Raw genomic sequence first — 22,959 nt, 5'->3', positions numbered from 1 at the left:
CTGGCTCTCACAGACCTGTAACTTCTTCTTTAAGAGGCTCCTCTGTCCTCCACTCGTTACCTGTATTAATTGCACCTTTTTGAACTCGTTATCAGTATAAAAGACACCTGTCCACAACCTCAAACAGTCATACTTCAAACTCCACTATAGCCAAGACCAAAGAGCTGTCAAAGGTGACCAGAGACTAAATTGTAGACCTGCACCAGGCTGGGAAAACTGAATCTGCAATAGGTAAGCAGCTTGGTGTGAAGAAATCAACTGTGGGAGCAATTATTAGAAAATGGAAGACATACAAGACCACTGCTAATCTCCCTCGATCTGGGGCTCCACACAAGATCTCACCCCGTGGGGTCAAAATGATCACAAGAACGGTGAGCAAAAATCCCAGAACCACACGGGGGGACCTAGTGAATGACCTGCAGAGAGCTGGGACCAAAGTAACAGAGGCTACCATCAGTAACACACTACGCCGCCAGGGACTTAAATCCTGCAGTTCCAGACGTGTCCCCCTGCTTAAGCCAGTACATGTCCAGGCCCGTCTGAAGTTTGCTAGAGGGCATTTGGATGATCCAGAAGAGGATTGGGAGAATGTCATATGGTCAGATGAAACCAAAATAGAACTTTTTGGTCAAAACTCAACTCGTCGTGTTTGGAGGAGAAAGAATGCAGAGTTGCATCCAAAGAACACCATACCTACTGTGAAGCATGGGGATGGAAACCTCATGCTTTGGGCTGTTTTTCTGCAAAGGGACCAGGACGACTGATCCGTGTAAAGGAAAGAATGAATGGGGCCATGTATCGTGAGATTTTGAGTGAAAACCTCCTTCCATCAGCAAGGGCACTGAAGATGAAGCGTGGCTGGGTCTTTCAGCATGACAATGATCCCAAACACACCGCCAGGGCAACGAAGGAGTGGCTTCTCAAGAAGCATTTCAAGGTCCTGGAGTGGCCTAGCCAGTCTCCAGATCTCAACCCCATAGAAAATCTTTGGAGGGAGTTGAAAGTCCGTGTTGCCCAGCGACAGCCCCAAAACATCACTGCTTTAGAGGAGATCTGCATGGAGGAATGGGCCAAAATACCAGCAACAGTGTGTGAAGACCTTGTGAAGACTTACAGAAAACGTTTGACCTCTGTCATTGCCAACAAAGGGTAAATAACAAAGTATTGAGATGAACTTTTGTTATTGACCAAATACTTATTTTCCACAATCATTTGAAAATAAATTCTTTAAAAATCAGACAATGTGATTTTCTGGATTTTTTTTCTCATTCTGTCTCTCATAGTTGAGGTGTACCTATGATAAAAATTACAGGCCTCTCTCATCTTTTTAAATGGGAGAACTTGCACAATTGGTGGCTGACTAAATACTTTTTTGCCCCACTGTATGTTGTATTATTTTTAAATGAATAGAAGAAATCTCCATTTAAAAACATTTAATTTACACACAGAAAAAAAAAGCTGAGGACACGACCTCAGAGTCCTTAATGGTATAGCGATGAGTAGTTGTGTGTAGTCCGTGTCTGATGCAGTTCAGGAGTGATGGTATGCAGTAGGGTGCTTCAGTGTGAGTGGTCTTTTTGTGGAGGTTTATTCTGCTCTCCTCTGAGGTGGCCGTGGCTCACATGGAATAGTAAACTTTTGACAGAGATGACTGGTGTTTAATTCAAGAGGACGTGGCTGTCGGAGAGTCTCCTTATCAAACCTCTGTGTTTCTGTAGCTCTCATCATCTCTCCCTCCTCTGCAGCCCTGGAATCAGTGTAACTGTTGTCTCCCTCTCAATAAAGGTCAGGGGTGGATTCTAATGAGGCTCAGCAGGGAATAGTAAAAGAGCCATTTGAGGAATGCTCCATATCCCCTCATGTTGGTGAGGGTGAAGCAGAGTGTGACCTTTTTGGCAGCTTCACACCCACAGGGGATCAAACTCCACAGCACATGTTGGTTCATTTCCTTTTAATAATGTCAGCATTTAGCTAAAAGAACACATTTCTTCCTGCCTGCAGTGGTTTGGGCTGATATTTTGGGGGTATTGTTTCAGTGGAACTGCTTTCCACTGAATAAATAGTCCCTATAACTGTTCACATTGTTATCTGTGGAGTCAATGTTTTGGAAAGAGATGAGGATATTGTGGGTGATATACTTTTTAGAGACAAACTACCTGCATGATTAGACACTAGAAGAGGTAAGTAAGAATATGTTTTTTTAAACAGACCTTTTTAATGTTAATGTTTTACAGATATAAGGTATTAAACCTGCAAAATGCACTTTACTAAAAACACTTTTCCATATATTTATGCTTGGATGTTATTCAGAAATGCGGATTCATTTTTCTTCCTTTAGTTAATGACCTTGAAAACAACCTAAATCAGTCTTACCATGAAGTCCATTTCTGAGTTATTCTGGACCTCCATCATATGACATATGTAAGCACTAATTGTTAGTGAAAAATAAAAAGTTAAATAATAGCAACTACAGAAGAAAAAAACTGAGAAAATATTTGACTTTTTTTCAAGCTTTCAAAAACGAGACATAAAGTGCTCAGAGAAAAGGAAAAACATCTCAAATTCATGAATATTAGGCAAAATTAATCTGGGGATTCAGTGTTTTGATATGATGGGAGCTAACAACTGCTATGATTTGGATCTTGACATGTGAATATAATCTGAAAGTCACGTTGACATGATTTCTGACTCTAAAAGCATGGTTTAAACTATTCACATGGTTGCTCCCATGTATTCACCATCTCCCTAAAAAGCACAGTATGTGGTTTCTGTGGAAACAGCTGTGTCACTCCTCCTTTCTTTACTCATGATTTTTTTTCTTCCACCCGCTGAGTCCCAGCAGAGCGCTCACTGTGATTAAAAACAGTAACAATTGGAATCAATTTTTCATCCAGCGCCACTTGTCTGCGGTTGGGTATCAATTTGCTACTTTACAGATCATCGTGTTGTGTGAAGCCAATGATTGCAGATCAGTGCCTGCCTCTCACCTCGCACTGTAAATATGGGACGGGTATATTACACGCTGTAAGCACTTCCTGACTTTAATGGATGATGCTGAAATTCTGTGGTGACATTAATGCTGAGGCAGTGCGTTTCTGCCTTATTCTAGCCGTAATGGGGGAATGTGTGTGTGCTGTGTGTGTGCGATTTTGGTTTTGAATGTATGTCCAATAAATGGCATGTGTTTATGCTCTCTTCCTGCGTCTTTTTTTCTAGAACCTGGGCAACCAAGGACCATTTTCCCTGCAGACTCCACAGGTAAAACCCTCTTCTTTGCAGGGACCCTGTTATAAAACAATAAACTGCAAACTATTTAAATGAACAGGACTTTATTTTCTCTCTGGTGCTTCAGGAGTGGAGTACCAGGACATGGAGGTGCACCTGCGCAGACAGAAGTCCGGTTTTGGTTTCAGGGTGCTGGGTGGGGACGAGGCGGGGCAGCCTGTGAGTCCGGAGGCGTGTGAGAAGGCTCGTATGGCGATGGGCGTGGAACCCTGTCATTTTCTCCTCTCTAACCCACCACACACACACCTAACCCCTGACCTTTGACCCCTGAGAGAGTGCTGGCTCTGGCTGCTTTGGTGTCTTTTTCTGTCTGTTAAAGTAACAAAAACATCACGTAATTTACATATCAGTATAACACCACACTTTAACACCCACTGCATGTGACTACAGACCTTCTTTTGTCCTTCACTTCCTGTTTTAACACCCTACATGTAATAACAGATCTTGATAGGGGCGATCATCGAGAAGAGTCCAGCGGATTTAGATGGACGCCTGCGGCCCGGTGATGAGCTGTTGTTCGTGGACGGGATCCCGGTGGTGGGGAAGCCGCACAGATACGTCATTGACTTGATGCACGGGGCAGCGAGGAACGGCCAGGTGAATCTGGTGATCAGGAGGAGGGTGCTGCCAGCAGGTGAGCCCACAGGAAGTTTTTCATTCATCAAATTGAAACGGTTTTTCCTTTAAAATTAGACACTGTGTTTAAGAAATACTGGACAACAGTTCTGATGATTATATCAGTAACTTTTTCGGAGCCGGACTTTAGACATGGTTTTGTTTTATTTGTTTCACACATAAACATTTAATATCATTTAAATGTGAGGTTGTGTTAGAAACCTGTAATTGGTCACATAGGCAAGGCAAGTAGGTAAGGCCTTGTACAGTTTTCTTGGGTGTCATGAAAGGCACCTTAAATCAAATGTATTATTATCATTATTATATCAATAACTGTGGGCTTAACAAAAAACATTAACGTATAAAAACAGTGCAGAAGAACCATGTTAAAAATGACATTTGAATGCATTTAAATATAGTCAAAATGATATCTACTGTATATGCAAAAACAAGCAAAACTAGAATAAAACAAGTATAAAATAAATGAGAGAATGCTACAAAGGTTTATTAAAAAAAACAAAAAGACTCTTAAATACATACAAAATCATCACTTCTAGTATTTAAATGTTCGTTGGTTAAGCCTTCACTGGGTCCAGCTTCTCAAATGTGAAGATGTCCAGCTTTTGTCAATTTCTTTTAATGTTCATTTATTATTTTTAGTGTTCTTTAGATTACATCCCAAAGTAAATTCTAGCTTACAACTGATGCAACACCATGAAGTAGTTTTTAAATATTTAAACACTGAGGTAATCCCCCTAAAGGATCATACTTGTGGTGTTGAATACTGTTCTTATTGTCAACCAAGTCAGTTATTCCACATTGAATTAAATTGTTCATTCTCTTTGTGTCTCTCTCCGCTCTCCTCACCGCTACCATTCTTGTCCTATCATAATTCAGGAAACAGTCTTTAATCTATCAGAAAAGTGAAGCACTAATCTTTCTGAGTAATTACCCTGAAGCCTTTCCAAAAAACACATTAGCACACTCTTGCTCTTACACACCGCTGCTCTCTGGTCCTCCTTCAAGCCTCTTTGCATTTTAGCCTGGAGAGTGGTGGCACTTCCTCCAGTGAACTCCGGCCTCCCTGCTCTCATTGTTACTGCCTCCCCACCCACACACGCACGCACACACTCTTCTCACCAATCTACTTCTTCACACTCTTTTCCGCCCTTTTTGTCAATTTCTTTTTGGTGTCCTGGCCTCTTCTTCAGCCTGACTTCCATCCTAATTGTCTGACTCCCACCAGCGATTTGCAAGGTGTCAGACTCAAAGGACAGCGCCCAGTGCCCCACTTTAGCACCGTTCATTCTCTTTTTACTATTTCTCCACTTAGAAAGTAACTATTTGTTGTGCTTGTTGGTGTAAGAACAAGCTACATGTGGGTATACCTTTACAAAGGGACAATTCTCCCTTCATAAGTTACAATCTGAATTCCTGACTGTTCAGCTACAGAAAAACCCGCAGCACTGCTCCTCTGTGAGCCTTCAGAACAACACCAACACAGGGTTTGATCGCTCAGTATGTCAGGTTGCATACACACAGAAAAGCTGGAGGTGCGAGACGCTGCTCCCGCTGCGGCTGGATTGACACGCCGCTGCATTTTAATGATGTGTTTTACCACATTGTGACAGTTGCTTTATGCTTTTCTGTTTTGTATTTCTGTCTTGTTTTTGCTTCTTGATTCTTCACAAGGATGAGAAACAGCCGGTCCAATTTTACAAGAGGGGGAGGAGAAAACATTTCTGTACACATTTTTATTGCATATGCAGGATTCTCCTTAGATTTTCCAAAGCCATTCTCTATCGTATGGATGCAAAGGCAGTGTAAGGAATATAAGTGATTGACAGGCTGCCTTTGATCCTTTTAAAACGCTGCTATAGTGACAACTTACTTTGAATTTTAAGGTTTTTAATGAAAAAATGACGCATTATAATCTACAAAATGCAACATATTGTTAAATATTTTACCATATATTTCATTTAATCAACTATTCAAGACCCAAAAGGTAAAGTTATCCAAAATGAATGATAATAATAAACTTGTGTTCTGTCCTTTCCATTACATTTCTCTCTGATTTATTATACGTCCCTTTTGAATCTGCCCGACCCCTGTATGACAAATGATTAAACTGTATATAAAGATGTTAAAGCCAGCTACAGTAGTACTTTTACTGTTTTAATTTGTTGTTAATAGTGCTACTTTACTTTTACTGAGGTAGGATCTAGTGTATAACTTTAACCTGTGCCTTCATCTATTTTACAGATTCCAAACACATTTTTTTGTATTATCCTGTTCTCAACTCATTAACACAGGACAGAAAAACAATGAAGATCACACATAGGAAATGGATCACAAGATATTTTACTTACTCAAAATTTAGAACAAGACTTAAATAACAAGGTATGGCACCGAACTAACACAGGGATCCTGAATCAGTCCTATGACAATGTATTTCTGAACTGCTACTACTCTCTGTATATATGCCCGCTCAGCTCTCTCCCTCCCCCTGCAGGTGAGTCCTGTCCGGAGAACGGCCGCAGCCCGGGCTCCGTGTCCACGCAGCACAGCTCCCCCCGCAGCACCGACTACACATACGCCAACAGCACCAACCAGATACCCAACGCCGGCATCAGCACCGCCACCTCAGACAGGACGTCCACCCCCAACACGCAACCCAGTGACGTCATCATCAATCGAAAGGAGAGCGAAGGCTTTGGCTTCGTCATCATCAGCTCGCTTAACAGGCCAGAGGTGTCCAGCACCAACCGTGAGTCCACATATTCTTTGAAGTGCTTCATGGAGTTAGTAAGTGCTAAACCTTGTGGCAAAGTTCTCAGACACATATCATGTCAACTGACTGCTGTGGATATGAAATATGAGCCATACTTAAGTATAGTAAGAGGTCATGACTCTTTAAAAGTGAAGCATCTCTCGTTCTGTCTCCTCAATTATACATGCCCTCCCACGGTACGTCACTCACACACATTTTCTGCTGTGAGCATCAGTGCATCGCCCACACACATGAGACAAAAAAAAACCTGGATGCCTTACGTAAGCCTGGAGTGAATAGCAAAATGAGAGAGACAGAAACATATTCAGTCAGTCAGTGAGCGAGCACAGACAGTAATCCTGCAATCTGCCGCTAAGCACGTCTTCACTTGTAGCGTGTTTGTGTTTGAATCCTCCGACAGCTGTGCCTCATAAAATTGGCCGCATCATCGAGGGCAGCCCTGCCGACCGCTGTGGGAAGCTGAAGGTAGGAGACAGGATCCTGGCAGTGAACAGCCAGTCCATCGTCAACATGCCGCATGCTGACATCGTTAAGCTGATCAAGGACGCGGGCCTCAGCGTCAGCCTGAGGATCATACCGCAGGAAGGTGAGAGAACACGTGGACATGATAGATGAGGACTGTTAAAACTGCAATGCTTTGGCAAGACAATGATTCATGACAGGGATTGATTTTTGCTCCTTTAAATCAAAGGTGTGATATGAGTTTTTCTAAGATTAACTGTCCCTTTCATGAGTGGTGTTCACTTCACTGAATCGACACGTTTGCATGCAAATGCTTTAACAGAGCTACCGTCTCTTACTTAATGTTGCCTTTTCAGTTTCTTAGAGGTCCTTTTCATATCAAGGCAACAGATTACTAAAGATAGCCAGAGTGACTTTAGCTAAGACTGAGAAATGACTTTTCCAGAATACATTCAAAGACGGACACATTTGTGTATATTTGTTGATGTTTATGGTTGATTGGTCTTTAAGACATGGGCGTATGTGTAACAAATCTAGCACTTGGATCTGTATCACCCAATCTGCTCACTCCTCTGCAAGTGGGAAACATGTTCTCCTCAACAAAAGCAAGCCTGTTTGTTATCCCGGTTTCTAAATGCTAAAATTAGCTCCTCATTTCATTGATATCTGTGCTGCTGAATGTCTACATCTCTTTGGTCGCAGAATGAAAACCCTTTTTTTTCAATAGGTAGCACTTAGAAAGGTAAAAAATCCCTGAGGGGAAATTCAATTTTCACTCTTTTGCTATTTATATTACCTCACACACATGGGATTGAAATACACCCATGCACACCTGACCGATACACATGCATTAGTGGAGTGTTGTCAGAGCAAAGGGGCTGCCAATGGTGCAGTAGTTGGGGGTTCGGTGCCCTGCTCAAAGACAAGGCACACTCGCACCTCTTTAGCTACCAGTACACACTCTTTGGCCAATGCAGTAGCACTTGGCTCAAGCTAATCTACTTTCAGGATTCTTGCTTTTTTGAGTTTGTGTAAATGGTCAGCTAAATAAAATGTAATGTCACCAACCAATGTTATTCCATTTCTCCCATGCATCCTTCTTTCTGAATCCCAGAGATCAGCAACCCCCCGTCAGCCCCCAGCTCAGAGAAGCAAAGCCCCATGGCGATGCAGCACAGCCCGAAGACCCAGCCGGCCCCCACCGCCTCGCAGCCCAACGCGGTGGCCCCGGACCCCAACCTTCCTGTCAGCCAGCCCAACCCCGTGCCCCACCAGAGCCCCGTCACCCAGCTGCCCGCCCCCCCACCTCCGACCTACACCCACGAGAGCAGGTTAGACACCGTTGATGAGGATCACAGAGCGTGACAGGTCTCTCTCTAAGTGGCGGCAAACAGTTGTAATGACAGCTGTTTCATCCTAACGCTGTGTTACTGTGTCAAATTCACAGCTGTCTACATTTTCTGAGGCAGTGAAGCATTTTTGTAGACAAGCCCTGTATCTGTCTCTGGGGCAAACTCTGCTCCTCTGAGGATACAGGTATGAGAGGATCACATGTCCTCGTTCTCTCTACCTTTCATAAATTTTTGAGAATATTTTTTTCATCTGGTGTTATACTTTCTTCTACTTTTCCAAACTCACTCTGTCGTCTCCTCTCTCTTTTTACCACTCTGTCTTTCTCCTGAGTTTGTTGTAGAACATCACTTGACTCTTATGAAGTGCTAAATTATTTACATAAATAGCGTCTTTGTAGAAATCTGTTTAATTTTTTACCAACAGCTAAAGGGTTTTAAAATCCACAATATCATTGCATTTCCTCTCTTCTTTCCACAGTGCCTAAATGTTTTTACTTGCCAGCTTCTGAGAGAAACGTGTTTATTTTTCATTTTAAAAATGTTGTTTGAGGGTTTTCGGTGAAAAACCAAAACAAGCCGGCTCTGTCAGCACATGGTGACCCAGTTAGTCAGTAATAGCTTATTCAAAGATAATAGAGAAGTATAAATCCTGCTGGAGATTCTTCCTTCATTCTGATTGGTCCGCTAGTTACAGGTCTGAAGTGAAGGCGAGGCAAGATGTTAAACCGGACATCAGACAGCCGCCGTTCACGGATTACCGACAGCCTCCGGTGGATTACCGGCACCCCCCTGTGGCAGACTACAGGCAGCCCCCCACGCTGGATTACAGACACCCACCACTGCTCGACTACAGACAACTAGCTCCTGACACACGGCAGTTCGCCATGCCGGACTACCGCATGCCACCAGTTCAGGTAAGGATGTTCCCCAACACAGAAAACTCTTCCTGATTTCTCTCAGTCTAATCCAGGGCCCGGCTGATACTGGCTCTTATAAACAATAAACAGTAGTTTTTGAGAGCATACATCAATATTTTTACATAAATAATGGATGTCATGAAGTTGCTGCTTCTAGTAGAAAAACCCACAGGTAACGAGCTCTACAATTCCCTTCATGTGTGCAGAGTGCGTCCTTTAGCTCAATGCTTTGACTGAAAATGTATTTGCTCTCAGCTAGAAAAACTGTGATGACCATGATTTAAAATGACTGTAAACATATTTGTTGTGTTTCTGCATTCAATGTGTTGTTCCTTATTTATTTACCTTAAACTACTATCATTTTGTGTACCTCTTTATAGCTTAATGCTGTTTTTGTACACATTATATTATTGTATTTCTACTTAAATGCCTCAATATAGTTCATTAAAAAAATGTCCAGGCAGCAGGAAGTAAGGGATAAAAACTTTGATTATAAAACTATATGTTTGTAAAATGAGACAACAGCATTGGGGATTTTTGTGGTGTTGTTTGTGTAACTGAGTAGAAAAAGGGCTGGCATGTACTTCTGGGTACTTTAAAGAAACTATTTGAAAAGCAAGCTCCCTTGTTTACCTTTAAACCAAATATAATAAGGTAGGTTTATATATATAATACAATGCTACGTTTCTGTTTTGTTTACCTTGCATTTGCTTCGTTCTTACTCACTTTGTTCTTGCTGAGTCCTCAGTCTTTTCTGCTGCAATAGCCTATTTTCTCCTGCGATAACATCGACTGTAATCATATCCGATCTGTGCTGCTATCAGCTTGCGCAGGACTTTGACTTCTTCACAGTGGAGCTGGATAAAAGCGTGAAAGGCTTCGGTTTCAGCATCCGCGGAGGCCGGGAGTACAAAATGGACCTGTTTGTCCTACGGCTGGCAGAGGACGGACCGGCCATCCGTAACGGGAGGATGAGGGTACGTCTGCTGATGTAATTTCCTCTAAGAAAGCCACTACAACCCCTGTTAAGAGGTTACGCTGGTTTTTCTATCTTCCCAGATTACACGGCCGAAGCGCACTGTAATTGTCTGATGTTATCAAAGCTGCAGCAGCAACTTCTTCTGCCCTGATTTAGGAAATAATCTGTCACAATAACTCGGAGATGGTTTGTCCTTTCTGGAGAGTTCTTTTTAGAAGTTGTTCTCCTCCCAATGTCTTAAATTTCTCTCCTTTGCTTTTAGCATCAGATAATATTCAGAAAGATTGAGATAGATAGAGCATTTAACTGGGCCAACTGACTTGGCTGTTTGCATAGCGTCAAAATGTTCCCTCTAGCTATACAGTAGTTGCTTCTCTTTTATTTGGTCAGAGAAAGCAGACACTTATTTTCCAATTTTAAAGCCCTTGAAACTGCTGTGTAAATCCCCCTTATTTGCTCTATGTTCTTTGCTGCCAGTAACAGAAATTGCAACTTCCAACCTAGCTTTCTTCTGTTTTGAAATACCGAATTAATCCTGCATCCCGTGCTTCTTCCTTGATCTTGCTCTTCCTCTGGGTTGGATGTCCTCTTACCTTTATGGCTGTTGCTGATAGCATGGGTCTGCTTTACGTTCTTTATATGTAATGAACCTGCCAAGGATAATGTGCACAAAATGCCCCTGGGAGAGATATTACTTTCCCTCCTCAGTAGTCAATGAAGGCGTAGAAGCAGGTGGACGAGCAAATCCCTCTTGAGCTACACTTAGAATCAGAATACAAGCTGCGATGAACTCTGATCAGTGGGGGAAGTATAGTTAGTCCATTTACATGAATTAAAGAGGCCCTGTTTTGCTTTTTGGAGGGTTTCCCTTTCCTGTAGAGTATTATATACTGTAGGTTTTAAAGCATGTAAATGGTCTGCAAAGGCTTAACTCCCAAGTTTTCTCTCCCACAAACCCCCCACCCCTGCCTCCATTGGACTTGTTTGTTTACTTCAACAGTTACATCATTATGTTACACTCTCGCTTCTTTTCGCCTGCGCTCTAACACATTGTACTTAAAAGACGGGACATCTCTAAGCGGTTGACAAATCACAACAGAGCCGGCCAGTTAACCAATCAGAGCAGACTGGGCTCTGGTTTCAGACAGAGGGTGAAAAGAGTTGCTGCAGCACAGGCAGTATGAGAAAAATGAAGAGCTTTTTGAACTTTAAAGCATGGAGACATGTCCCAGTAGAGACACTAAATACAAAATGAAATTGAGTATAATAGAGCCCCTTTAAAGAATGATACAGTCATGTAAAATACTTTAGAATTAAAAGTCCTACTTTTCAAAGATATTATCAGCAAAATGGGATTTAAGTATTATGCTACAGAAAAGGGTCTCTGGTACTGTGAATCATGTGATAGTTTATTATTAGATTGTTTCTACATTTATAAATAGACATTATTGTATTGTTGTACCTGGTCGATAGGAGGGGTTGGGTCACAAACTGAAGTGGGAAATAAATGAGTTGGAAAGGAGAAAAAACAGAGTCTTTCTGCACAAATGTGTGTTTACTCTAATCGCTTGTTATAGTTCTAACCTTTTTGGGGCCTGGACAGTCTTCCGCTTTTAAGAGAACAGTAATTATAAATCACCTCGACACTGTGTGAGAGCAAGGTGCAGAGGAAACTTTGATCCACACCGCCGGATGCAGAGAGGAATCAATCTGCATCTGAATGTGAGAAAATGGTTAAAGGGCATTTGACACGCCTGTCCCTTTGGATCTGAGAGGTGCTTTGACACATTTAAGATGCAGAAAGCTCACTCGCACCATGACTCTCTGCAGTCTCTCTGACATTTCTCCTCAACAGGAACTTTTTCACATCTTTAAGAAGAAAAACAGATACACAGTTTGACCCACGATAATCAGGAAGGAGCAGAGACAAATTCTGACAAGTTAATTCCAAATTCAAGTGGCAGTGCAGAGGCTTTGAAGAGAATTGTATGAAGTGATTGGTTATTATGAACTAGCCTGGTAATACCAGCCTGTTTGACTTCGATTCTCTCTGGCATACACTTACAGGAGCAAAATGAAATTGGGCGGAAGTACGTAGGCTGGTATAGCCAGGCTAATTATGAAACATCATTCAGCACATTTAATTACTTCTCTAATCTTAAAACCTTCAATGAAAGAGAATTGTGCGTGGGTTTCGGCCGCAGTAGATTCCTTCTTCATTTGCCTCCTCCATGCTCAGCATTCACGTGACGTCCATTCAATTTCCCTCTTTATTAAAGATGGAAGTGGAGATCACTCTCCACTGCGTTTAGGAGGTGAGGAATAATGATGAAAGTGTCTTGCCTACCACCTCTCTTCAGGCCACTGTAACGACACCTAATGACTCCCCCCTCTCCCGACTCCAGTCCGCTCCTGACTTTCAAATTACCCCTGCCATTACCGGAGGACTTCTCCATTTGTTAGCGTAATTGGCCGCCGTGTTTTGTCCTGTTCCCTGTGAATCCTACCCATTACTTCGGAGCCTGTTGAAGAGCTGAGCGGTGAGGGAGGTGGGGGGAGAATGACGTTTGACCAGAGACACGGTCGGGTAGAGGGGCAGGTTATTGGTATTCCATAGAGCCATTATTCCATCCGGTTTCCACATTAAAATAACTTTTAACGGACACCAATTCATGGCTGGTAATGCTAAAGAACTAATAATTAATTATAGATCCTTAGGGATCCTTGAATCATTAAATATGAAATAAGCTTTTAATATAGGATTTTATATGCAGTGTGATCATCACAGACGACACATATTCAAATACACTATAGTTTATGCCACTGTATGACACTTACTGTACATATTATCAATGTGATTTTTCTTCTAGTTATTTCCACAGTTCATATCTTGCAAGGATCCTTAAATGCTGTTGATTTAATACATATCTATATCTTTATTCAAAGTGTGAATTGCACAGATTTTTTCATACTTTTCTCTTCTCTATGTTCCCGATGTGAAATGATGCAGGGCCCTTTCAATTTGGTTTATCCCCATGCTTCACGGTGACTGTTCGCAGAGCTTTAACGATGCTCTAAAATCTTTAGACGCAGCTCCAGCTCTGATCCACTGCTCGCTGTACTCGGCTGCTCTGGAGTCACAGTGTTTATCAATGACTAATCAAAGTTTCCCAAAGTTTTGGCAGCTTAAAGACTACTTCCCTCCTTCAAGAACAACTTTTCCATTGATTTCATACAAAACACTACATAAAACCACACTCAAAAATCCTCCTGTTTTAGTAACAGGTAATCTGTCTCAAAATGTATATTAATTACAATAGATGCAAAATATATCCAATATATCATTCACCTGATCATTTGTTGAGTAATTATTAATAAAACACCTCCATCTATTCTCAAGCACTTGTTAACCCTTTAACATGTAAGTTATCCGTTACAACTTACCTTGATAGCGTGCTCTGGGAATATATTCTGATGTAAATACCTGAGATCTATTAATGCTGGTTTATTTATAACCAGCATTGTATAACAATGTTCCGTTGGATATGGAAATACTGTATGTAGGGTCTTTAGGGCTTGTTGTAAGATAAATGATATACCAACATACCATATATATCGTCACGTCTTCCCAGAATATTTTAAATGTGCCTCGTTTGTCTACAATAACCATCAATTCAGATGTGTATTATTGACTTTGAATGGGTATCAGCTCAAAATGTCTGCACTTTCTATCCAACTTTAACTTATTTTACTCTCCTTGTCCTACTCCATCCAGGTTGGGGACCAAATCATTGAGATCAATGGAGAGACCACGCGGGACATGAGCCACGCTCGGGCCATCGAGCTAATCAAATCTGGAGGCCGGCGCGTCCGACTCCTCCTGAAGAGGGGAACGGGGCAGGTCCCAGAGTATGGTAAGTATCTGAACCTTAACCTTTCTCTATCTGCAGGATCATTATTACCTCTCTTTTAACTCATAGGTTGTACTTTCATTACTGTCTTAATATCACTTTAACTCTGAATAACACTGTTCCAGCATGCATCTGCTGTATATTCATGTCAAATCTTCTGTCTTTATGACTCTCTGCAGTTCACTATGCTAGTATTTGTCTCTTCTATCTGGACTAACACTAGTTTATCTTCTGTCCATTTCAGTGACCTATCACTAATTGATTGGTCTAGGTTGTTACTTCCCCTTCTATAGGAATGGTATCTTCCAGTCTCTCCATGTGCATGAAAAGTGACACGCATGGCTCCCCCTATTTCTTCCTAATGGGCCACTCTAAAGACACGGTTTGTGACCATACGAATGTTTTTCTCTTCACGTAACCCTGTCTTTCTGTGCTGTGGTTTTGTGTGTTGTGTTGTTGTAACCACCTGTTGGAGATGCACGCAGCACTTGTCTTGGTTCTGCCATTTTTTATGCTCACTTGTACAGCAGGTAAATGTTGGTAGGGAACAAAAAGTAGTTCCTGCTAAAAACTAACGCTGATTTAACCAAAACTTGGCAACTAACCCTTAGAAAGATTGATAAATAGCACTACAGGTAAGATAAGCTAAGAAAAGGTAAGATACATTAAGGGAATGTTAGATGAGCTAGATCTTAATTGACCCCTTAGGGAAATTCAGGGAGGAAAATAGGGATTTTTGATTCTAGGTTAAGCTGTACCTTTAAGGAAAAATAGCCAAAAAGCTTCACTCAGCAGGAGGTTGTAATATTATCCGATCATAACTCCCTCCGGACCCAAAGATAAATCATCAGCTACCTAAAGGGCAGAAACTATAGAAATACAAGCCTTCTCCCTGAGTCAGCCAGAAAGGAGATAAACCTAACCTTTCAGATTATTTACAGAGTGAACTCTGGTGCAACTTAGTCTAGGAGGGGACATTTATTTTTGTGACACTGCGGGTAGTAAAACTCTAAAGCGTCCCTCACTTCTATGGCCTCTGCTCCAGCAGGACACTCACTTTCCCGCAGAATCCCACTAGAGAGAAAGAGGTTTAAGAAGGAAGCACCGCAGCACTTAAGCCCCCAGTGAGAGACATTCATCAGCGTTTGGCCTTGTCGTCACCCTCCGGCCCTTAAACACAGGAAACAGAGGGTGATGGTGTTTCCCCCGAGCTGGCCTTTTTCTGCCAGCAAGGGACTTAATCTCTCTGTATGGAGAGCTTTTGTAATACTGCCTTGAGGTGCTTGTACAGCTCTGCTCACAGGGAGTCGTACTGTGGTCAGCCAGGAGACACCGTCCTCCATCATTACACATCGCTCGTTCCCCTGCTGTCTGAAAGCAGAAGCAGACTTTTAACCATGTTCTGCGTGGGCTTGATTCAGCATTTTCAGCACTTGTAGGTTACAGTCACACAGGAAGGTTATGCAAATCATCTACGCTGATTAATCCCACAATTTAAAACATTAGCATATCGATGTTCACGGCAGCAAGTTATTTTCAGATTCTTTTTTAGGAATAGCTGAGTGCAAAAATAGAAGTGTGATGTTGGCATATAAACATGGTTTTGCATGTGCATGAATATTAGTGTGTGTGTGTGTGTGTGTGTGTGTGTGTGTGTGTGTGTGTGTGTGTGTGTGTGTGTGTGTGTGTGTGTGTGTGTGTGTGTGTGTGTGTGTGTGTGTGTGTGTGTGTGTGTGTGTGTGTGTGTGTGTGTGTGTGTGTGTGTGTGTGTGTGTGTGTGTGTGTGTTTTGGTGCCTCTTTCTTGCATTAGATCTGCAGCTTAGGGGCACGTATTTATCAAAGCCAGAAAATGAGTCAGGAAATAAAGAATGCTCTGAAAAAAAACAACTTAGTAGTTAATGCTATTTATATCAAAGTGTCACTACAACAAACTAAAGAATGACCTTCCAGATGTACCCTCTCGAGTCAATAAATATTGGATTCACATTCATCAGGTGGACACAAACACAACTGCAAATGAATGCTAATGCTGATCTGGTCCAGCTGGATGTGAAATTAGACAACTTTTTACCTTTAGAGTTAACTTATAAGGGGGATTTGTATGTGTTGAGTTTAATAATATAATATATAATACATCTCATAAGTGAATGCTCCTCCTATATAAGTGAAGTTGATATATTAAAGTTTTTGCTTTGGTGACTCAGCAGAAGCAGTACCGCAGCTTATACTGAGCTCAACAGAGGCATTAACACAGCATGTGATAATCACACACTCACACACACGTCCTTGAAGCAGCAGCAAAGTGTAGGTAAAAGAATTAGAAGCAGTGCACTTAATAATATAAATATCTAACAGCTTATATATTTGTTACCTTTAAACCGCAAAGTGCTTTTAAATGAAAACTGAACACATTTATGGGCAAAGAGAATGCAAATGAACTAAGAACCAGCAACTAGACACATTAAGGATACCCAGGACCTTTCTCCCCCTCTCACTCCTGGATGTAACGTGCTCCAGCGCTGCGTGGCAGTCGGCTGATAATTGGGTCTCGTTGCACCAGTGTAGCTAGCCAAGCTCTGGCCCCCCGTCTGGCCCGCCAAAAGTGACTGATGGCCGAGGGAGCGAGAGTCATCGGAGCAGAAACAGAAGCTAACAGTCCGTGAGAGTGGAGAGTAGCGGAGGAGTGATCTGCAGATTCACTGCAGCTGTGGATACACACTTTTCCGGGCTTAAGAGAGAGGGAGACACTCTGCCTCTGAGGGTTCCATTCGCGCTAAAGCACCACCCTGTTGGGCACATCATCCATTTCATTAAACTTGTTTTCGATTTTCCGCCAAGGTTTCAGACTGACCCTGGCTCTGAAGAGAGCGGCGGAGGCAGATTGATAAAAGCAGTGCTGACCCTGTGACACGTCCAGGATTTGTTGTAGTGCCGCTCTGATATTTCCTTCCAGCTCGTAGAATAGAAGCTTTTTCTGTGCTGATTGTTTTGGTTAGTGTGTGGTTGTGCTGTGGCATGCATGCAAGCTTCGAAGCAGAAGAGTGTGTGTGTGTGATTTTCACATTATTATCTGCAGATAATTCCGCCCCATGGGATGCTCGCCCTTCAGCCTCCCCAAGCCTGTCGGAAGTAGGCCCTCCCATCGACAGCCTCTCCATGCCATCGCCTTCATCTCATCTGGCCCCCGATCCACCTCACCTGTCGCCTCTGGACGTCCCGCGAGAGCCGGTGGCACGAGACGGCAAAACGGAGCGACCGAAGAGCCCCCAGAAGGCCGAGTTGCCGAACCAGGATCCGACCAGCCAGGGGAGGAGAGCAGCCGGGAGCAGCAGAGCCAAGAAGGAGGGTGGTAGGTCCACCCACAAGGGGCCCAGGGTCCAGCATACTACTGAGGGGGACGTGAGCGGGGAGCCCAAACCCTCCAGGAGCAACAGAGGGAGATCCAAGGAGAGAAACCTTCCGAGAGAATCCACCGAGTCTCCTCAGCTCCCCCACACTAACGGGAACAGCAGGGAGGATGCGGAGCGTTACGGGGGCGTGCAGCAGGGGGAGTCGGAGAAGAGCCTGGGAGAGAGCCGGCCCAGTCTGCCCCTTAAGAGCAGCAGTGCGGCGGGGAGGAAGGCCACGGTCTCCCCCGGGCCCTGGAAGATCCCCGGCTCAGACAAGCTGCCCAGCACACTGCGCACAGGCACCTCCACTCTGAGCAGGTAACACCGCGGCCCCCGCAGGATACACCCATCTGACCCATCCTCACTCCCTGAGCTCCGTCAGCACCCCCTCCCTCCACTCCATCCCGATCTCCAGAGTCAAAAACCACGGGGGGGTGCAGGGTGATCTGGACCACGTGTTTTTAGAGTTTTATTTATGATATTGTACTCTAAATTATTTTGAGAAATATTTTACACCAACCACCTTAAGAACTGGAAAATCATCCACTTTATATAAAAAAAAATATGGAAGAACTAGTAGAATGTGGGAAGAATCACTAACTTTAAAGAACTCCCCGAGAAGAACATGCAAATAAAAGCAACCGGCAGGAGAAAATGTCGGTTGTGATTGGATTTTTTTATAAATATATATATATATATATATATCTTCAAAGCGGAGTCTGTTTTATGGAATGTTACAGAGAAAGTTTGCCTGTTTTTGACGAGAGCGAATGGAACAAAGAGTGACAGCGGAGATGAGATCTACTCATCGACAGAACTTTGCCTTAACAGAGAGACAGTGTGGGCCTGGATCTATCAGAAGAATATAGACATAGATATATTATAACGAATATGAATATGTGGGATCATTTTGTAAATAAGATCATCTTTAAGTGAATTGAATCTTAGTTGAGCTGGATTGGAAGTGGATTTTATTCCCAGCTAAACCACGAGTTCGACGGCGCTACATGGACCGGATGTGAAGCAGGTCGGGCTCTCGGCTGCGGTTCTCCGTTTTCTTTGCGCTTGAATCATCCCGAGGTTCAGCGGGGATATTTTGCCAATCCATTTTTCTCATTTCTGTGCTCAACGAAAAAAAGCAATCCGTGACGGCGAGTCCAGCCGGACGCTGAGGGGAAGGAGCTTGCAGGACAGCGACCGAAGGGCAGAGTGCCTTAGACTGAGACAGAGTGGCTTTTAGGTCAAAGGTCAAACTCCAAACCACTTAAGAGGGTTCAAAACAGGCTGCTATACAACACCAACTCTACAGATATGAATAATAAACTGTATTTTTTCAGATACGAGTGTGATACAGTGAAATATATAACTTATTTCACAAGCTTATGTATGAAAACAAAGTCCATAACCAGAACTGTTGACTTTATTTGTGCAAGTAGTTCATTTTGCGTCATGACAGTTTTCATTACTGATTTTACAAAAAGGTCTGACACTAGTAGCTCCACGGAGATTTTCCCCTCTGGGATGGTGTGTTCAAGCGTCAGCACAGAGCAAGGCTTTGCACCCACACCAAACTAAAGTCCTAAGATCTGACGTGATCTGAAGCTCGCTCACCCAACAATCTGTGAGTGGATGAGAGTGCTCCATCCTGAATATGAAGCGTTTCTATTGTTTCCTGATCGGATGATGAGAGGATGCACCTGTCACAGCGACTGACTGAGATTAGTTTTTGGTGATTCTTTCTACACTGTGTCAAATTAACATCTACATGCCAAAGCTCCATGTAGATCAGAAACATGTTCAGCTCACACCTGCTCCAGAATTGGACTTATTTGAAGGTCTTATTCCCACGTTTACATTTTTATACTACCTAGAAATTGACAATTTGCTGAGCCCTGTACCCCTGTTGCTATGCCTGTCAAGCTTTCCACTCTGGCTCGACACATTTAATAACAGAGGCTGTTTACCAACTTGAAATTCTCAGTCAGTTTTGAAACAGAGTCCATGATTTTACACAGAAGGAAACAAAAGCAGCTTCTCATTTCTCGCCACACAAGCTTTTTAAGCTAATGGGAGGCTCCATGAGTTGGCGGGAAACTGTCTCTGGATGGCTTTTTTTTGCAGCTGACTTATTTTAAAACAAGAATCTTGCAAAAAGGGGTCTTAAATGTCCACTTGAGGGTTCATACCTGTGCTTATAGGATATGTTACATGTAAAAAGAGGGAAATAATTGTATTTGTGGATCATTTGTGTCGGCTGTTGCAGGGTAGAGCACATTGGTGCTAGTGTTTAAGATATGATAGTAAAAAATAAAAACATTTCACATACTCAAATCCAATAACAAACAGACAGAGCTGCTAACATTAGTAAAGAAATATAGTAAAATACATACATTTGTAACTCAAATGTATGTAACTTAATGCAGAGTATTGCTCAAACTACAGCCTCATGCTCATTGCTTCAAATGTTGTAGAAATCCAAAGCTTGACAGGTGTGCATTGCCTGGTTACAGTTGTGATTGAACACTTGAAGTTCGGGGCAGGGGGTTCTACGCAAATTGTCAATTTTGAGATAAACAAATCAGCGTCCGTACCCTCTCTGCAGATGTGAAAACTGAGTGGAAAATATCCTCTGAATGAGTGACACTCACTGAAAAACCGAGTCATAATACTCTCCTCCCTGTGCTGAGGGAAGTGCAAACAGCATTTAAAGAATAAAAGAACAAACAGAGACAAGTCATTATGTTTGCCATTGTGATCCGTAATTACACAAAGAAAAAGCTGGGTGACTTTAAAGCACAATCTCTCACAGAGGCTTTGGGAAAGATTAGGCTGGAGAAAATCATCAGCCAGACCTGCAGTCACACGCAGAGGCTGTTCAGAGGATGAAATCACACAAAATAGGCCAAGAACAAAATTCAACATTGAAAATCTTCCTACACACTGAATCATTATGCACCATTATTTTTAGTTTAAAGCAGACATTTTTTAAAAAATGCATATTTTTGCTCAACCTTTGCACAACTCACTGCTTTTAACATCTGAGCTGTGTCCATTGAGCCAAATTGTAAAGTAGTTTGCTACCGAAAGCAAAAACAAACAAAAAAACATCCAGAGGTGTAATCCCCACGGCTCGGTATCACTGTGTAGTGTTATAGCAGTGTATAGACCCTGAACAAATATCTCTATAAATATGACTCCGTGTACTATTGATGGTCACAAAGACTGTAAGTGGAGCAACTATTTTTATGAAATGCAACACTATGGATATATTAACTTTTGCAAAAATCTTGTTTACCTGTATGATACTCTGAAAAGCTGTCAAAATAAAAGAAAGTCTTGACACAACATGAAAGAGTTATTTGGGACAAGCTGCTGTGTCATTAATTATGGGTGTTTTTTTATTAAAGCGTACAGTTAAAGATAACATTGCTACTCTTCACTCGCCCCATTTAACTTATTCCCAGTATATAACACATGATAACTTGTAAACTACAGCAGTTCTAAAAAAGTGCCCCTTTCACTCAAGGTTTATTTAATATATCTCTTTAGCTGAATCCTAAGCCTGTTATCTGTGGATAAAGTTTGCCCTGTTGTCAAAAACTTTATTATCCCATTTCTGATTAAATATTTATTTTATTTTGAAATGTTCTCTTAGGCAAGCCCTTCACTGAGCACATATTTCAAGACATTTTCAGAACAGTTCGATCAAGAAGGCTGAAGAGTGAATGTTTCTTATCATACCAAATGGTATCTTTGGGTACAGAGGAGTCCAATGTGCCTAAGCACAAGAAATTGTAAAAGATTTAAGACTTTAGAGCAACAAGAACAAGCATGTTTTCCTAACACTAAATATTTACTACTTTATTATTAGACTACAGTGTTCTGAATCAAATATGATGACTCTTATGAGTTTACAACTGAATTATAGACTGTTAAATAACATTTATAAATTGTTTATATACTACTTAGAATTGGTAAATATGGATTTATTTATTTTCTATGTTTGTAGTGCCACTGTTTGGCCACATGGGGGCATCTCATAAGCCAAGAGGTGAAGATCAGAGAATAGTACTTTTTTGGCCCTGATAACTTGATTTGCTCAATGGATGAATAATTCTTTACGTACAAATATTTCATTGCTGATTCATTACTGTCAAACATATGCAGGTTTAATAGAAAATCCAGTGATTCATGCTTTCTGTGCAAGTTCTCTGTATCTCCACTAGAGGTCAGTAGAGACCAGTCCTTTGGTTTCATGATGTAATTGTTGAACTTACATAAAGTTATTAAGAGGGTTAAAGGTATTTTGTAAAGCCATGTTATGGGTTTAAAAACTTAAAATACATCTATATGATCTTCAATCTCTTTTGCAGCTTCTGGAAATTCAAAGACACACTTGATATTAAGGTGTTCACACGCACATTCTGTTGCAATCCATTTGAAAACGTGAAATTGAGATTGCATTTTCTGTCACGAATAGGATTTTGAATTTAGGCAAACCTGAGACTTGATTTGGAGTATTCTAAGTATGCCTCTGCTCCTGGTCTGCCTTATATCTTATTTTGAACACAATATCAAACTGCTTTTCGTTTATCACAGCATTCAGAAGGTGTATACATGCTGTATATTTACAGAGCATCACACAGACAGGAAAACAGACCAAGGAAGCGCAGGGTGAGAGACAGAGCACTGCAGGAGCATGGGAAGCAGCTCTCCTGCAGAGGCCGGGCCGGGGCGGGCTGCCTGATGCCTTCTGGAAGCTTCTGGTGTTCTCCCCGGGGGGTGGAGGGGATCAATCCAGAGCTGAAGTTGTGTCTGCATCTGAGAGAGACAAGCTCAGAACAGCCTGAACACTGCGGTGCTCCTCCTGAAGACACACCGAGAACACTGGAGCTGGAGAACAACCTTCTACTTGTTTACCAAATGGCACTGAAAGAAATAATAACTCATTGTTCAAATCAAGTAAAGTATAAGTTTATCGTCTTATACCTTCAAAAGCAATGGTATGCATCCTGCCTGGCTCTAAGGTAATCATGGGTAGATTTTTTAAATGATGACAGGTGCTTTAAGAGTTGATATGTTAATCTCAGCTGCACAAATGTTAACCTGATGGCTCAAGTGCCAGGCTCTCAGTCCATTTTACAGCACACACACACACACACACACACACACTCTGCCCTAATGTGTCTCCACACAATCACACAGTAATGTTATTAAAAGCGGACCTGGCTCACATTTGTTGGGTGTCAGCATTTGA

General features: G+C 42.1%; 1 protein-coding gene across 2 annotated transcripts in view; it reads left to right on the top strand.

Annotated features, from left to right (window-relative positions):
• Nucleotides 1-21,168, top strand: part of magi2a (membrane associated guanylate kinase, WW and PDZ domain containing 2a) — a 200,993-nt gene extending 179,825 nt beyond the window's left edge. Inside the window, exons 13-22 of one of the 2 annotated variants that reach the window (XM_063905788.1) lie at nt 3,217-3,258; nt 3,353-3,444; nt 3,727-3,919; nt 6,413-6,667; nt 7,092-7,277; nt 8,268-8,484; nt 9,200-9,419; nt 10,247-10,399; nt 14,177-14,315; nt 17,390-21,168. In XM_063905788.1, the coding sequence (XP_063761858.1) occupies nt 3,217-3,258; nt 3,353-3,444; nt 3,727-3,919; nt 6,413-6,667; nt 7,092-7,277; nt 8,268-8,484; nt 9,200-9,419; nt 10,247-10,399; nt 14,177-14,315; nt 17,390-18,024 (2,132 nt within the window). In that variant the 3' untranslated portion in view covers nt 18,025-21,168. Of the gene's footprint in view, nt 1-3,216; nt 3,259-3,352; nt 3,445-3,726; nt 3,920-6,412; nt 6,668-7,091; nt 7,278-8,267; nt 8,485-9,193; nt 9,420-10,246; nt 10,400-14,176; nt 14,316-17,389 lie in introns of both variants that reach the window. The other variant, XM_063905787.1, reaches the window with a different exon arrangement.
• The last annotated feature ends 1,791 nt before the right edge of the window (nt 21,169-22,959 follow it).

The sequence above is a fragment of the Eleginops maclovinus genome, chromosome 17 (genome assembly GCF_036324505.1).
Source record: "Eleginops maclovinus isolate JMC-PN-2008 ecotype Puerto Natales chromosome 17, JC_Emac_rtc_rv5, whole genome shotgun sequence".
NCBI classification, from domain to species: Eukaryota; Metazoa; Chordata; class Actinopteri; order Perciformes; family Eleginopidae; genus Eleginops; species Eleginops maclovinus.
Note: the sequence above shows the minus strand (reverse complement) of the source record. Positions and strands in the feature narration are given on the sequence as shown.